Raw genomic sequence first — 17,976 nt, forward strand, 5'->3', positions numbered from 1 at the left:
AATGGAGAGTGTCCAAATTCCTTTATAGCACAGTTAGCATTGCGTGTGTAGATACTTTGAAGGGATATCATACCCTGTGTGGTGGGTATACTCCTTTCCAAAGTAAAATTGTATACATTGAGTAATGCTCTGAGTCTTTCTTGTGTTAAAGGTTTAGTTTAGCAATGCTTAGTGTTGGGATGAATTTTCCTAACACAAACTGACTCCAACAGTGTTGTCGTACTGTTTCAGAGGATGACAGGACAGGTGTTAACTGGACTGACTTACTGTAACTTCTGCTTTTGCAGATTAGGAGGAGGACCCATCCATTTCCCTGTCCCTGACAGAGCTCTCACAACTTTTCCTTTCTTCAGGCACTTTGAACTCTAACAGGTTAACAGGTCTTTGCGAAAGTCTCCTTACTGGTAAGTCATCTGTAATTATTTGCCAAAGATAACACTTGAGCAGTAACTATTGAACAAATTGGTTTAATTGTTCATTAACTATTAAATAATCTTTGCATTTCTCATAAGGTTTTTATGAATTAATAATTACTAAACAGTTACTTGGTCAGTTATTATTTAAGTGTGAATTAACTGCTGAATAATCTCTGATTATGCTTTTTGTATTGCTTAAATCAAGTGAAAACTCATACGGAACAATCCTAACTTCCTCATTACCTAATGCTTAGTTATAGTGGTGTGTGATACTGCAAGCTTTTGTATACTAAAAAAGACACTAGTATCACAAATAAAATCAAACTTTATTTAAATGGCATTTTACATTTAAAGAAAGCAGTGCAAAATGCTTTATATTATAGAAAACAACTTTTAAATATTAAAAACACAAACCTCCACAAACTCAAATGTAAGACATCAAAACACACCTGTTCAAACTGGCATACTCACTGTAATATTTCACACTGCTTTTATTATTGTTTTATGAATCCTTTTTAATTTATGAATGTATTTATTGATTTGTTTTATTCTTGTGTTTTATCCTGGAAGGTGACCTTGAGTGTCTAGAAAGGCGCCAACAAATAAAATGTATTATTATTATTATTATTATTATCAAATTTTATATGTTTTAAATTGTATGTTTTTGTATGGTTGTTTTACTTTTTACTGTCTATTTGGACTTCTGCTGCCTTGGCCAGGGCTCCCTGGAAAATGGGATCTCGTAAACTTATAGGGAACATACCTATTAAAATAAAGGCAAGAATCGGTATTCAACCTAATGTCAACACTTTGACCAGAGCTGTTTCAGTGCTGTGATGAGGTCGGAAGCCAGACTGAAATTTATCAAGATTTCCACTTTCATTTAAAAAGTCATTAAGCTGGTGAAATACAACTTTTTCAATAATCTTGGAAATAAAAGAGAGGTTAGAGACAGGTCTATAGTTGTTCATTATAGAGGCATCTAGAGTCCTTTTCTTTAGGAGTGGCTTAATAGCAGCTATCTTTAGTGACTTGGGAAAAATGCCTGATGCCAGCGAGCTATTAACTATCAATAGGAGAATACTTTCTATTGAGGTAAAGATTAAAATAAATAATGTGTGTGTGCTGCTAACCAGGTCGGACTCATTGAGCCTGCTTGTCTGATGCTGCTGAGTCATTTAATGGTACAAAATCAAAAAACAAGGAAGGAGGCAAAACAAAGTGTACTTGTGCTGCACTGCGTTTACAGCAATATTTACATAGACAGCCTGGTCGCCTACTAGATGAAACCACAGCAGCACATAGAGGAGAGATGCTGAAACTAAAGTATCATCCTCATTACACTGGTATCAGTCAATATCAATACCAACTTATATTTTGAGCTATACACCTACCACTAATTAGTTAACAGTTCTCATTGAAGAGGTACATCACGCCTTACAGTTAATTACTCACTTATTTTAATTAGTCTTTTATCATTTGAAAATCAGTCCCACGGTTACATACCAATGGTGTAACAATAAATTTAGACAGATGTATTTGTTAATATTTGTTGAGATAAAAATAAAATTAGATTCAGAAAAACAAACAAGTATCTTGGGGAGAAAAAAGTGAGTATTTCTGAATAACTTTTCATTTGCTCTGACTAAGCTCACCATGAGCTTCATGAGTCAAGTTTAACAGAGCTTGGAAAGTAGAATAGTTAATAAGAAGAACTCTGATTTCTATGAGATTCTCTTCAAAAAGAGGTGCAAAAGTTATGGAAATCTGACAATTATTTAAGAGCTTTCTGAGATTTTGACTAATTTGAACCTTTCAGGATCTTTCACAGCAAAATGAAAAAGTGGAGAAACATGTCAGTAACTCATTTTTGTTTCATAGATTACTCTCACTTTAGTCTAGGAGAAATGAATGAAACATTTTTTAGATCTCTTTTGTCATTTTCTTTTCTTCTGGGTATAGTTGCATTAATACCTTACAGGCCGCTCAGTAGCCTGAGTCCTCCCCTTTTCCTGTCTGTTGTTCAGTAGGTATGACAACGGCTGGGAGAGAATGCAAATCAATGCAAGTCCAGTGTTAACATATAATTGAATCTATAAAGTATATTTTATGTGAAATTTTATCATCCTGCGGAAGCATTTAACTGCCACAGTCATGAAATAAAAATTGAAGCAGTTATCACATTATAACGAGAAACTTTCTCATTATAACGAAAATCATATCTCGTTATAATGAGAATATTTCTTGTTATAATGAGATTTTTATCTCGTTTAAATGAGAAAGGTTATCTCGTTACAACGTGATAGGTTTAAAGTCACATTCTCGCAATCTGTTTATTTTTGGACAAGTCGACAAAAAGTCGACCCCTAGACAAAGGAGGAAGTAACATAAGACCAAACCAAGGTTTACGCCATTTTTCCTGAAATTTGTATCATATTTAGAAATGCAAATTCTAAATAACACCAATTTAAGTCTACAAATTGGAGTAAAATATCTGAATTTCACTTTTGCATTGTATAAATTTACCATATAGTACATAACCTGTTTATTTCAGATCCAATTTATAAACCACACCACTGCTCTGTAAATACATACTTTTCATTATGTCTAATAACAAAACTCTCCTCATAGTTCTCTGCATAACTGAGCACTGACATCAGTTATAAAAGTATAATTCTGATTTGGATATGGTAAAATGAGTTGAAAAATAAAGGTATCACTGATTATGTTCAACATGTAATTCTTTTAATGAACAATCATTACAAAATAAAGTATTCTTGGTGATAAGCCCAACCATTTTGTTTTTTCATGAGAATTTTTAAACAATCAGGATCATTACAAAAGGTACTTTACATAGTAAACAAAAGTGCATTTAACAAGTGCTCTGAGAGATCCTTTTAGGATCTTTTTCTCTCCTTCAATAAGAAAACTAACCATAGAACGTGACGCAGATATGTTTATCAAGTGAAAACACAAATCTCAAATGTGAACATGAGAAAATCATTTCACATACATAAAAAACAAGTACAAAAATGAGTATTTTTGTTGTGAACCAGGACATCATTGTGCTTAATGCATATCAAATCAGAAAGGAGTATAAATAAAAAATGCTATGTGAAAATGTAGACACATACATCAAACCTAAACTGCTCAACTTTGAAAAGCTTTATATCTACTGTATTAATGTTAACTTCTATAATTGTCTTTCGCAATGTTGTTATAGTATTCTTTTAGCCAGTCTTCTTTCTCGATAACAATTTGTTTTTTGACAGCAATAAATGCAAACTGACATTAGTTTTAGTGGCACACTGCCTTTGTACATGTTCCTGATATTGCCATCTTTATTTTTACAAATCAAATACAAAGTTTTCTTCTGAAATATGTTACAAAGTAATAATATCTGTACACCAAAACATTTTAGATTCCTCAGTGCACATTTCTTCCATTTCTGAAAAAGATTTTACCTGGAACTTTATGTGCATTCTGATGCAATGTTCATGACATAGCAGCTGTTGCTGCTCAATATATTGTTGAGCTCCACACGCAGCTCTGGGAAGGACAAGTATGTCCAAGGTAGCTCCATGACTGGACCGCACGTATGCGCCACTGGCTGTCGTGCTACTCCATCTAAAGATGTGAAGAGAACTTCAATTCTATTAATACAAAGCACATCGGAGCCAGTTGTGAATCGCAGAAACTTTCTGAGACCTGCTTGATCCAGCCCTTAGATGTACTGCTGTAAGCTTGCGTAGCAGGACTAGCTTCCAATAACTTCTGAACCTTTCTTGCTGTAGGTTTCATGTTTTCATACATTTCTTGAATATTGTGTCGGCTCTTGAAGGCATGTGCAAACATTATTCTTGCAACTTCTGACATTTTATCAAGGCATATTTTTGCTGTTGAATGATAAACTTATGGGCAACATTAAAAACATAGTTTTCAAGCTTTCTCTTGTTGGGATAGATTTAGCACCCATAAGATCCAGCAAATCAAGCAGCTCCTCATGCTCTTTACCAAAAAGTTCCTCCAGCAAAGCCTTGTTCACAAGATCCCTCTCCTCTGGACTGATGTACAAGAGGAGGGACTCAAATAGTAAGTCAGATGACACCAAGTGCTCCCCAAAAACAAGTGCTACTGTGAAAGCTGGTGCAAGGCGGCTAGGGAAATAGTCATGATCCTGAAAACCCTTGACAAGGATTCGTCCAACTGCTTTCCATTCTTCCTCCTGCCATTTTGGGGAAAGTGATGGAACTCTCATATCTTGCCCTTCAGCCGCACAGTCAAAAACTCTGTTCAGAAAGCAGAATAGACACCTCTAGAGACTGCATCTGCATCTGCTCCTATTTCATCGATAAAACTATATTTCAAAGGGCAGGTGAGAAGGTTGGGATCTTTGATCTGTGTTATCAGTTCATCCATAAGCTTTGTCCTGTAAAGTTTAATGTTTACATTAACAATGCCATTTCCTGACAACTCAGTGTTACTGTGTGCTTTACTATATGAAGAACTCACACCAGGTGTGTGCAGCCCAGAGGTGGATGCGCACTGCTCAGTGACACTCGATGTAGACGGCACAGTGTTGGTTGCGAGAGACTGATTATTTGGACTGGCCAGGTTAAGGGCAGATGAAGGAATATTAAGAATCACAGAATCTCCTTCATAACTTGTCAAAATGGACACAGAAGATGTTGGGAGTGCAATAGCAGATGTAGGCAGCTCAGTGGAAGCAGATGTTGATGGCACAGAGGTGTTTGAGATAGACTGGTTGACAGAACTCACTAAGTTCAGGTGAGTTGATGGCAGATTAAAACTCACAAACTCCCCTTCATCACTTGATAAAATGGGTAGGGTGTCATCCAGTTGCCATGCCAGAGGTTCACCAGTGTGAGGACCTATCATGACCTCAGAGGAGTTAGATGAATGTGAGATATTGTTTTCATCTTCTGGTTCATTTTTCTCTGTCTTTGTCTGGAATATTGATGATTTCTGTGATTCTCGATTCCTTCCGTTCCCTTGTGCAAAGATAAAATCTTAACATTCCCATTTTGAGCAAAGAATATAGTTCTCCAACTGTCATGTCTTCATCTAATACTGCATCCTCTTGATAATCTAAAATATCAAAAGTGAAATCCTCCAGTTTTCCCTCTTTAGAACTTCCATTTGAAAAAAATAGTTTTTTTTGCAACACTTAAAATGTCAGCTTTTTTTGCTTCCTTTGGCAAATCAACTGTTCTTGTTCCACCTCCATTTTTCTTGCGTTGCTATTTTCCCCCATGTATCCATCCTAACTCAACCTTTCTGGTCTTTCTCATGGCCAGCATGTTATTCCACATATATGCCTTTGGTCATCAGTTCCGAGAAGGTCAGTTTTGGGTTTTACAGATGTTAATGCATATCAGTCATTAAAATAGTTTATTATGTTAAGATAGAGCTGATATAAACAGTTTTCATTCACTTGTGAATACTAACATAAAGTTTGGTACTGGTTTCTTAGTGTTGACATAAAATAAAATTTAAATAAACTAGGGGTGGGACTTGATTAAAAAAATAACCTGATTAATTAGAGACTTTGTAATTAATAAATCTATTTTTAAATCACATAACAATATTTGCCCCAAAAAGCAACTTTTTTTTATTTAAATAGAATGAAGTAGACGACGAATCAAATAATAGACACAAACATTAATACTGTAAACTCAAGCTCTAGTAATGTCTTTAAAAAATGCATTTAATTGCATTTAAGGACCGAGGCTGAGTGCTTTTAGAGGCCTGAGTCAGTACGGCAGAAGTGTAAACATACATGCTTTCACGTCAGTCTCCAAAAGGTTCCAATATCACCCAAAAAAAAGTCTCTAAATTTGTTTATTTTAAAAATAGAAACGATAGAAGGGTCTGAAACAGTGGCCAAGCTCTGACGTGTGCGTTGCTGTAATCGTACGGGTCTTGCACTGACAACCGTTCCACGTTGTTTGGAACGTGAACTGCATATAGTATTTGTATAGTATATAATACTGTTTGCAATAAGAAATGTGTTTTTACTAACGGATAAATTTTTTGTAATTAATTCATAATTAATATCATAAAGTCCTAAAATAAACCTAACTCTAGCATAACCAGTCATTGTGTAGGACAAAAGTATATGTTATCAATATGTTAGGCTTCCTAGCATGAAATCAAAGGGCATTTTCATTTGAATATTAACAAAGGACTGTGTTAAATCACTACTAAATTCATGTAGGCCAAGTGCTTCATAAGTGTGACTTACTCTGTCATGCCTCAGTGTGAAAATACGTTCCTCCAACAGATTCCTCCTTCTTAAAAAGGCATAAAGCGGCTCCGCGTCCGGCTCCATCTTCTTACTCCATCTCTTCAAGAGGCGAGAATCAAATATCCCGCAAGAATGTGACTTTAAACCTATCACGTTATAACGAGATAACCTTCCTCGTTATAACGAGAAATATTCTCGTTGTAACGAGATACTTTTTACGTTATAACGAGAAAGTTTCTCGTTATAACGAGATACTGCTCCAGTTTTTATTTCATGGCTGTGGCAGTTAAACGCTTCCATATCATCCAGGATTTTATCCCAGCAAAATCCCAGATAATTTTGAATTTCTGATCTGATTTTTGATGCTCAAATAGAGAACATATCCAGGTAAAAGACGATGTTTGGTCACTCTAATGTATATGTACCTGTGATAGCCCTTTCACACTGGCCAGTTCCCAGAACTAATTTTGGACCAACCAGCACATTCATGCTGAAAAAAGAAGTTGTCTGAAAACCTGAAAACCTGATTGTAATCAGAGATTAAAACATAGTGCTTCTAGTCACAAACTGGAATGTCATCAGTGGGCCAAGGCTAGGTTCACCTGAATGCCATACCGCTGTATTACTTGTGTTTCAATAAAGTAAAAAAATAAATAAATAAAAAAAAGCTAAATGCGAGTGAAATGATGGCTATCATTGTTCACACAAGTATATTGCGCATTGTGTTTCAACAAGTCTTTTTAGTAGAAAAAAAAAAACAAAACAGACCAAACAATCAATAAGCCTGACAAAGTGAAGAAGCCCACCACAATGAAAATGTTTTGGTCCAATCGGCTATTGATTTCCGACAACTGGCTGCACTTTGTGCACAGACCCCTCAACATACCAGGCTGTGTTGGTGTGTGCATGTGTGTGTTTGTGTATGCGGGTATGTGTCTTATCTATCTACCTTAGTCATTTGGAAACACCTGTTTAATTTGCATGTAAACCTATTTGTTTTGTTTCATTAAAGGTGCAGTTCTACTAGTCGACAACTGTGTGCCTTCACCTTAGAGGATCGTTTGCTAGGACACTGAAAAGATCTCACAGCCATGAGGTACATTGTGTTGCTCTTTTTCAAGGGTGGTTGGGAGGGTGAGTTGGGGATTCCGAACCAATGACCATAAAACAGGCTCTACCCAAATCCAAATTATTATTATGCTTCTATACCGACGTTTGATTCTTGTTCTACAAGCAATAATAAAAAAGAAGAATAAAGAATCTCCCTCAGCCAAATGAGGCATTTGAGTGTAACAAAAGGTTTTTCCTTCCCAGCATCCAAATTTAAGTCAGAGGACTGACAACCCAATGTGTTATGTGCTATTTATAAACTATTTACAATAGTCACAGAGGCACTGAAAACCCAGTTTCTAAAGAAATACATGTTCAGCGGGAGTCAAGCTGACAAGCTGACATTTTGAAGGACAAACACAATAGCACAGGAACCTGTAGACAAACACTGGCAAATATTGTTATGCAATTAAAATGCAATTATTTAAGATTAAATAATTACAAAGCTTATTATTATAGTTCCACTCTCTCTCTCTCTCTCTCTCTCTCTCTCTCTCTCTCTCTCTATATATATATATATATATATATATATATATATATATATATATATATATATATGTATATTGATGGGTATTTTTCTATCATAAAATAAGACACAAAGAACTCAGAGTGAAGTCAGCAACATCACGATGGGGAGAGACAGTGGTTCAGCACTCAGAGAGTGTCTGGTGTCAACTCCGAAGATGCAACCCCCACGCAGCCTCTTTATTGAGGAGATTACGTAGATCACATGAATCAGTAGCGTAAGCAAGTCTGAAAGGAAAAAACACAGCATTCAGTGACAGCCACATCCTGTTTTCTGCAGAGCAGGCAAGACTTCAAGTCATTACTCAAGTCTAAGGAAGGAACTTTAAGATGTCAACACATCTGCTTACTTTAACACACACACACACACACATATATATATATATATATATATACATAGACCATACAAAGAATATGCATAGTATATATATAGAAATCAACGTAATCACAGATCCAGAAGGGAGATTCATCATAGTAAAATTATCAATTCAAAATATGAAGTTATGCTTAGCTAAGTTTATATGGCCCAAATGTTGATGATCCCTCCTTCTTTCACTCTTTTATCACATCACTTTCTGAACACGCAGATAGCACACTAATCGCAGAAGGGGATTTTAACATGGTTCTGGGCTCAGCTGATAAATTTAGTAACACTGTAAATCATTGAAACTGGCAATCCACAAACACTGTTAAACAATATATGGAAGATTTTGGACTAAAAAAAATTTGGATATATGTCTTATCAACGTCCCGACTGTGGCCCTCCCCGAGCCCCTCTCTCCCCCGCCACCCCACATCATACACACCACACATAGGGCTCTGTTGGGCAGGTGGAGTCGATGGGTTTGGCCCAAGCTGTGGTTTTGGCTGGGGCGGTCGGAACCATCGGGTTCCTGGGCGGGGCTATGCTGGGGGAATGGGTGACCCTTGGACCTGTGGGGTGCCTGCGCCCGGCGCCTGCTGGGCCTGCTCACCGTCGCCCTGTACTGCCCGGTGCCCCTGCCCCATCGTGCTGGGGGGCTCCGGTCTGGGGGCCCCTCTGCTCTGGTCTGAGTGGGCCACTGCTCTGCCTGCTTTGGCTGTCCTGGGCTTGGTGGTCGGTGGACCTGCTGGGGCTTTGGGGCCTCGGGCTTCCCTCATCCCCCGCTGGTGCTTCGGGGTGCGGCGTGATCACGGCCCCCTTGCAAGCACACATTTCTCCCATGTTGCATGGCCACACACGCATGTTCACACGCTCATGCTCACAAACGTGCTCGTCTCTCCATCTGCTTCTGACTAGATGTTGCTAGTGTTTGTGTGTTGGTACGTTTCTCTGCAGGTATGTTTGATGACTAATGTACTTTTTCATATCATCATTATGCTACTTTCTTTATGTAACATGTACAGTGGTAGTTTATAATGTTTTTTTTTTTTTTTTTTTTTTTTGTGGTGTGTTTTAGGCAACCTAGACAACTCTTATTTACACATTTGAATCCTGTCCTTTTCTCCATTTTTTTTTCTTCACTCTTCTTCTATCTCCCTGTCGGGATTGGCACTGACATATAAAGACTAAAGAAAATAAGATTACAATAAAAACAATAAAAATATCAAGGGCAGCCATGTACATAACATGTTTCCCTTGGTAGAGCAAATCTGTCAAGCAAAATATGGCGCACGGACCACCGCTCTGTATGTTAGGATGCTGGACAGGACAGGGTAAAAAAAAAAAAAAAATAACACGTTAAAGACATTGAACTTTTGTTAGTACACGGTTTCCTGTACACTGATAACAGTGACGCAATAGCACAGGAATCTGTAGACAAACACTGGTAAATATTGTTATGCAATTAAAATTTGATTATTTAAGATAAATAATTGCAAAGCCTGTCATTAATATAGTCCCGCCATTAATAAATATATATATATATATATTAACCAATGAAAGTCAGACATTGCTTTTCAACCATGCTTCAACAGAATTATTTAAAAAAATAAACTCATGCAATAGGCCTGGACAAAAATGATGGTACCCTTAACTTAATATTATGTTGCACAACCTTTTGAGACAATCACTGCAATCAAACGATTCCTGTAACTGTCAATGAGACTTCTGCATCTCTCAGCAGGTATTTTGGTCACTCCTCATAAGCAAACTGCTCCAGTTGTCTCAGGTTTGAAGGGAGCCTTTTCCAGACGGCATGTTTCAGCTCCTCCCAAAGATGCTCAATAGGATTTAGGTCAGAGCTCATAGAAGGCCAATTTAGAATAGTCCAATGTTTTCCTCTTAGCCATTCTTGGGTGTTTAGCTGTGTTTTAGGTCATTGTCCTGTTGCTAGACACATGACCTGCAACTGAGACCAAGCTTTCTGACACTGGCCAGCACATTTCTCTCTAGAATTCCTTGATAGTCTTGAGATTTTACTGTACCCTGCACAGATTCGAGACACCCTGTGCCAGATGCAGCAAAGCAGCCCCAGAACATAACAGAGCCTCCTCCATGTTTCACAGTAGGGACGGTGTGCTTTTCTTCATATGCTTCAATTTTCCATCTGTAAACATAGAGCTGATGTTCCTTGGCAAAAAGTTCCATTTTTGTCTCATCTGTCCATAGGACATTCTCCCAGAAGCTTTGTGGTTTGTCAACATGTAGTTTGGCAAATTCCAAACTGGCTTTTTCATGATTTGTTTTCAACAATGGTGTCCTCCTTGGTCGTCTCCCATTAAGTCCACTTTGGCTCAAAAAAACGACGGATGGTGCGATCTGACACTGATGTTCCTTGAGCTTGAAATTTACCTTTAATCTCTAGAAGTTTTTCTGGGCTCTTTTGTTACCATTCATATTATCCGTCTCTTTGATTTGTCATCAATTTTCCTTCTGCGGCTACGTCCAGGGAGGTCGGCTACAGTCCCATGGATCTTAAATTTCGGAATAATATGTGCAACTGTAGTCACAGGAACATCAAGCTGCTTGGAGATGGTTTTATAGCCTTTACCTTTAACATGCTTGTCTATAATTTTCTTTCAAATCTCCTGAATTTTTCTTTCATTAACCGAAAGGTACCAACAATTTTGTCCACGTGTGTATAAATACATATATATATATATATATATATATATATATATATATATACAGTATATACAGTATATACACACACACACACAGGTACTCGTGTAAAATTAAAGTATCATGAATAATTAAAAGAAATAAACACTTTAAATATGTCAGCCGGATAGGAATGAATCTCTACATTATACAAGTTTCACTTTTTGAATGGAATCACTGAAATAAATCAACTTCTTCGTGATATTCTAATTATATGACCAGCACCTGTATATATATGTATTGACGGTGGAGCTTTAACACGCTAATTCCGACTCATTAATTACAAAAAAATGTACACGTTAAAAACGTGAAACGTTTGTCAGTGCACGGTTTCCCATACACTGATAACAGTGATGCACATGTTAGAGCTTGGGCGTTATGATCAGCGAGTTTTAGATAGAATAGAATAGAAAATACTTTATTAATCCCTTTGGAGAACCCTCAGGGAAATTTGGGTACCAGCAGCAATACAACACCAACAGTAAAGCAGGATAAGCACTAAGATATAATATATACAGGTATAAAGTAAAATAGAGGCAATAAGGTGCAAGAAAAGTATAAAATAGAATGCAATAAAAAAAAAAAAGATAAGTTAAATAAAATAATATAAACAAGCATTGCACACAGTAGATGTGTAAATTCCATTTTTTAAAAAGCAAATGACATGAGATCTACAGACTTATTCTGGTGATATTGGGAACTTTTGGAGACTGACTTGAAAGCACGCAACATATACTGTTTTCAGTGAGCAACAGTGCTGCTTAGGCCCCTCCCTCCTCCTTAAGCACTTAACAGCATCGGTCCTTGTGCAGTTTCAGCGCCAGAGCAGGAGATGTTCACCTCTGCTCCATGACCAGACTCAACGTTGCTGCTGGCTGTTCCCACCCTGGCTTACCATCAGATATTAATGCCTGTTAATTAAAGAGAACTCCGGCTAGGAGGAAGAATATATCTTATTAAATAAACATTTGCTTCAGCTGTAAAAACGTGATCTTTACCAGACTCAATATTGATTAGTTTTTAAATATATTCGAAATATTCATTTTACTCGTACACCGCAATTGTTGTATACATTCGCAATGCATTCTGGGAAGTGACGTATTTTGGTCGTCGTAAGCAGTCTCTTGGGTCCATCTAGTGGCATAGTGGCTCAATGTGTACCAATGTGTACAATTTGAACCCGAACGCGTTGATCCTGAAAACAGCGATGCTGAAAACGCTCAGGACACTGTTGAAAATGAGGACAATCGAGCGGATGAAGAGGACAGTCGGACAAAACAGCTGGTGTTTGTGCACCAGCTGCTTGCCAATGCTAACTCAGAAAGAGACCATTTGCTGCAAAGAGCTGTGCTTTCTGTCCACAGCTATTTGTGGTAAGTACCCAAACCAACTTTTTTTTAAGTTTGTAGTTTTAAACAACATGAGCTAAACAAAGTAAAATTTTACGAAGTTGATTAGAATTAATTATATCAACAGATATACCCTACATAACGGCACACAAAAGCTTTGCGGCAGTTTGAATACAGATGTTTTGTGGGCTGCCTTAGTCAGCCTCCATCTTAGATAATGTGGTATAACTGATTTATGCTCTCACAACATAACTGTACAATATTTCTGCCTTCAGTTCTTACAGATGCGTCTCATATCACCAGTTTACATGGTGGATGCATGGCTGACTGGGAAGAAGAGTTATTCCATCATGTGCAGTGAATAAAATTTGACTTGTCTATCCTGAGCCAAGTGAAATTTACACAGGGTTCTCAGATGTCATTATTGACAGTGCAGAGGTGGATGAGGCATGGAGAAATTTTTAAGTGTGTTTAAATTGTCATTTTTATGTTAGGACTTTTCATTAGAACCCAAAGCTAAACATTAGTCAACCAATAATAAAGTTCAAGAATGCCTTCCAGAGGGAACTGGCAGTACGGCGAACTGATGCAAACGAGGCATGGTGGCCACAGCACTGGATCCACGTTTTAAGGATTTGAAATGTCTTTCAAGAGAAAAGAGGGAACAGGTAAAGACCATAAGAATAATCAAACTTTATTTACATAGCACTTTTCACACATGAGAAATGCAACACAAAGTGCTTCACAAAATAAAAATGAAAAAAAAAAATAAAATAAGCCTGCTGCACTTAGTATTCATTCATTTATCCATTCATCCATCCATTTAGGTTTGGACCAGTCTGGACAGCATGCTCCAAGCAGCAGAGACCAGAAGAGCAGCAACTCTCCAGCCCCTCACAGAGGATGATGAACCAGCTCAGAAGAAGAGGAGAAGCGTTCTCTTGCTGGGGTCTGACTCTGATTCAGAAGAAGATGGAATGGAGTCTGGAGAGCTGCAGCACTACAGAGCCCAGCATCAGCATTGATGACTGTCCCCTGCAGTGGTGGTATGCTCACTCAGGAGCCTATGAAAAGCTGTCAGTCCTGGCAAGCAAGTACCTGGCCTCCCCGGCAACATCTGTGCCTTGTGAGTGACTGTTTAGCCTTGCAGGTCACATAGTGCAAAAGAAAAGGGCAGCCTTGCGCTCAGAAAATGTGACCATGCTAGTCTGTCTTAGCGACTGGCTGAAGAAGAAATAAGAGGCAAGAGGTCAGCATAGCTGCTTTGTCTTCTGTAGCCAACTAGAATTGATGGCTTGATGGTATTTCAGCACTTTCATTTGGGATGATGAACAACGTTATTTTCGATGTGCTAACTTACAGCACTGTGATTAATGGGTCTTTCGTTTTTATCTGAAGCTGAAGGAAAGCAAAAAAATTCAGTGTTCAATACTTGTATTGGTCAGAAAGTGTTCTTGTTTTCATATGGACCTGATGTTTTGTTTTATTTTCATTTTCTAGTTATTTGGAGATTGACAAAACAGTAATATGGTTGAAACTAAAGGTTGCAGGTAGCACTTGGGACTAATGTTAAGTACAGCAAAATGGAAATTGCTAGAACTGCATCTGTTCAAGTCTAATAGAAACAATAAATGACTTTATAAAGCCACTTTTTTGTTATATCAATCTTTCGATCTGCCAAAATCATGAATTTAATAAAAATATCTCAAGGTGAGGGCTTTACTCAGCCATTTTTAGGTGAGATTAAAAAAGAGATTAATTAGATTAATTAATTACAGATCATAATTAATCTCTCAATTTTTTTTAATCTATTATTGACACCCACTTCTCCTTCAATACTGTTTGTGCACTCCACCAGAAATGGTTAATAATGGATGGAATCCACTCTGCCAGGCCTTCACAGTCCTTCCTCTTGGCTGCCACAGACAGTTTTTTGGACAGTCCTTTTGCCACATGCCAGGGATCGAATTCATGGCATTTTTCTGGATTACTGACTCTCATTTCTGTAATGATTTGTGGATGTCTGTCAGTAGAAATCGTTGACACCTTCACTCCTTTCTCCTCTATGCTTTTAAGAGCTTCCTGAAAGCCTTTCACTTCCATTGTGTTGGAGCTAGACACTTGGTTGCAGCTAATTATTTTGAAGTCCACTACCTTTTGACTCTGCACATCTAAAAAGGTGTATGTACAGTATTTGGCCAAATGGTCAGGAGAATCACACTGTCCATCTCCACAGAGCACTGCTTCAGCTTCTTGTGCTTTTATGGTGGTTATTAATGCACTCTGTTCTTTGGTCCATGTCTTTTCAATAACAGGAAAGACAAACTTCTTCCTTAGCATAGAATATGTATCTTCACTAATTGTTTTGAGGTTCATGTTATGACAAAATCATTCAAATTTTGCAAAGTGGATCCCACAGAAGAATACTGAGGCTGTCTGAAGAAGGTTGCCTGCTCCTTTTGTTCCCCCTAGAGTAGGCTGAGACTGCCATCTGTATTTACAGCCATTAAAACACGAGAGCTCTAATGTTAACTGTGAGCCTTCGTTTTGCAGCTCTTTGATATCTTCCTTGACAAGCAAAGCGCCACACTTTAAACAGTAAGTAAGCATCTGATGTAGCTGTTTCTCAAAGACTAGAAAGACTCTGTCTTTTGCATAGGTATCTGTTGATGCTTGCGATTCCTGGCTGTTTTGAGAAAACTCACATGAACTTGCACTATACTCTGGATCAGATTGCCTGCACTCGTTCTCTTCACTAGATTCCTCATCTGACGGAAACATATCCTCCGAGTGACAATCTTCCTCCTGTTTGTCCACCTGTTTACCTGCATACACATGATCCATAGTTATGGGCTGAAGGATGTTTTCCGGCCACTGAACCGCTGCATCCGATGTGCTGTCATCTGTTTGAGTAGCAACGTCGGTCATAGATGATGAAAACTGGACATTTACAGATGACTGGAATACATGAGAAATCGGACTGGCAGGTTCCTGTGTGTCCCGGGCCATGTCCGATGTTTCAAACTCGGAGAGTGTGATAGAAGGAACTGGCTGTGTGGATTTTAACAGGACAGATTCCAGCGTCTCCTGTCTCCGACTTCTCTCCTTGCGTTTTTCATTTGTCTGTCTTACGTGTTTAGGCGGCTTGTGGGGAAAAATAGTCGGCACAGCATTTGGTTTAAGCCTTTTGTAATACCACCAGCCCGTTTGCTCCTTCAGCAGCTGTGGCCAAAAAAATGACTTAAATGCATCAAGAGAGAAGTGTTGAGAGCATAACCGTGGGTCCTGTGGTAGCTGTGTCGGTCCACAGACCTTTTCTCATTCAGCTCATCTCTTTTTGTCTTTCGGAAAGACATGAAAACTTACGTCACTTTTCTTGCCTTTAGCTTGATTAAAACAGCCAAAAGCAGCGCATTGTGGTATTTTTTTTCTAGGTATCTTTACTTTTTTAAAATGAAATTGAACAGATAGTCTTTCTAGATGCTTTTTTTTCGTCTCCTCGTCTCACCAACAACCCTTCTACGTTACATCCTGAAAAGCGTTCTGCAGGTAAAAAAAAAAAAATTGCGACCACCATTGGTAAAAAATGTAGTAAACAAATGCAGTTTTTAAAGTAATTAGAGGTTTTCACATGCCCATAACCATTACGCTAAGACAAACAGAACAATAACAACATATTAACGCCAACTAGTGCTGATAGTTCTTTTTAAGAGTGTGGACAAAAGCATGTACTGTAGCATGTTCTGGACTCATAATCAGAGAACAGTTAAAGTACTTAAAATATCACTTTACCAACTTTAGCTTTGTTCAGTTTTAGCTGGGGATATCAGTTTTTTTTTTCTACTGTTTTGAATTGAAATGCAATTAAATGCATTTTACAGACATTACTAGAGCTTGAGTTTACAATATTAGTGTCTGTTTCTATTATTTAATTCAGTTGTCTACTAAATTTAGATTAAAAAAAAATTATTTTGGGGCAAATATTAATATTCGATGAAAATGTGATTACTCATTCTCTGTACCGCTTAGTCCATTAAGGGTCGTGGGTAAGCTGGAGCCTTTCCCAGCATTTAACAGGTGAGAAGCAGGGTACACCTTGGACAGGTCACCAGTCTATCACAGGAATCTTGAAAATTTGATTAATCAAAATTAATTTCAAAGCTTGTAATATATGGATTTGGGTATACAGAGAACATTGATGGAACACCTAATAGATAAAAAAGTGATTTGGACAATCTGCAATTTTCATTTTCACTTTCACCTAAGCTGTTCAATGTTAAATTTTAAAGTACCATCAGAAGGGGAAACTGTCCTTGACACAGCACCAGCATGCTTTATGAGAGAGTGGCAAGGAAGTTATGGTGGGGCTTATCTCAGGTAGAAGTTAATAATGACACATCAACAACTTTTCTAAGTGCTTAGGAGCAAGTTTCAGGAAGTTTAGAAAAGAGGAGGAAGAAAACAGGTCCCAATATAGAACTATAGAACATGGGTCTCAAACTCGCAGATGTGGGACAATATTTTGTGGCCACCTACTTCACATCAAAGTTTAGTGTGAGCGAGATTTCACTGCATCATTGCACTTGCAGTGTTGGTGTAATAGTGGCACAAACAAACTGTTCATGAATGAAACATGCAGGGAATGAAATACAAGAAGGCTAGCAGAGATAATATATAAATATATATATATATATATATATATATATATATATATATTAATATAAGGGCTGGGCAGATTAGCGCGGTAACACAATGATTAATTAACAGTGTTAATTTATTTAATCGCGCTTTGCATTGGTGAATAGGGTTTTCGCAAAATAACTTTTTTTTTTTTTTCCACAAATGCAAACCTTTTTTAAAGCCATGCAAACCCTTTTCTGCACATTTGCAAACTTGATTGTTTCAGGCAGATTGTTTTTACAGAGTGACAAGTTTGATTTACAGATGCAAACTCTGAAATTATTTGCAAACACTCATTTACTACTGCAAAATCTTTATGACTTAATATTGAGCCCATAGAGCTCACAGTAGAGGAGTCGTTTGTCCATGTTCATGCTGTTGGGTGGACACGGGGAGACATCATCTGTGTTTACATATGTTTTCGGACTTTGTGTACCTGGTCTTTTAATTATTGTTGTCTTAATTGTGTTTGGTGGTCATAGAAATGGTTTTGCTGAACTGTTAGCTGAGATTCTGGACTTTCTTTGGATACCACACATGTTTATA

The 17,976-nt window shown here is 37.7% G+C and overlaps 1 protein-coding gene across 1 annotated transcript in view; it reads left to right on the plus strand.

Moving 5' to 3' along the window:
* The first annotated feature begins 356 nt into the window (after positions 1-356).
* Positions 357-17,976, plus strand: part of LOC121641363 (N-acetyllactosaminide alpha-1,3-galactosyltransferase-like) — a 31,219-nt gene continuing 13,599 nt past the window's right edge. The window contains exons 1-2 of the mRNA XM_041987455.1: positions 357-404; positions 7,697-7,780. Coding sequence (XP_041843389.1) covers positions 7,776-7,780 — 5 coding nt within the window. The 5' untranslated portion in view covers positions 357-404; positions 7,697-7,775. The remainder of the gene's footprint in view (positions 405-7,696; positions 7,781-17,976) is intronic.

This window comes from Melanotaenia boesemani, chromosome 1, assembly GCF_017639745.1.
Source record: "Melanotaenia boesemani isolate fMelBoe1 chromosome 1, fMelBoe1.pri, whole genome shotgun sequence".
NCBI lineage: Eukaryota > Metazoa > Chordata > Actinopteri > Atheriniformes > Melanotaeniidae > Melanotaenia > Melanotaenia boesemani.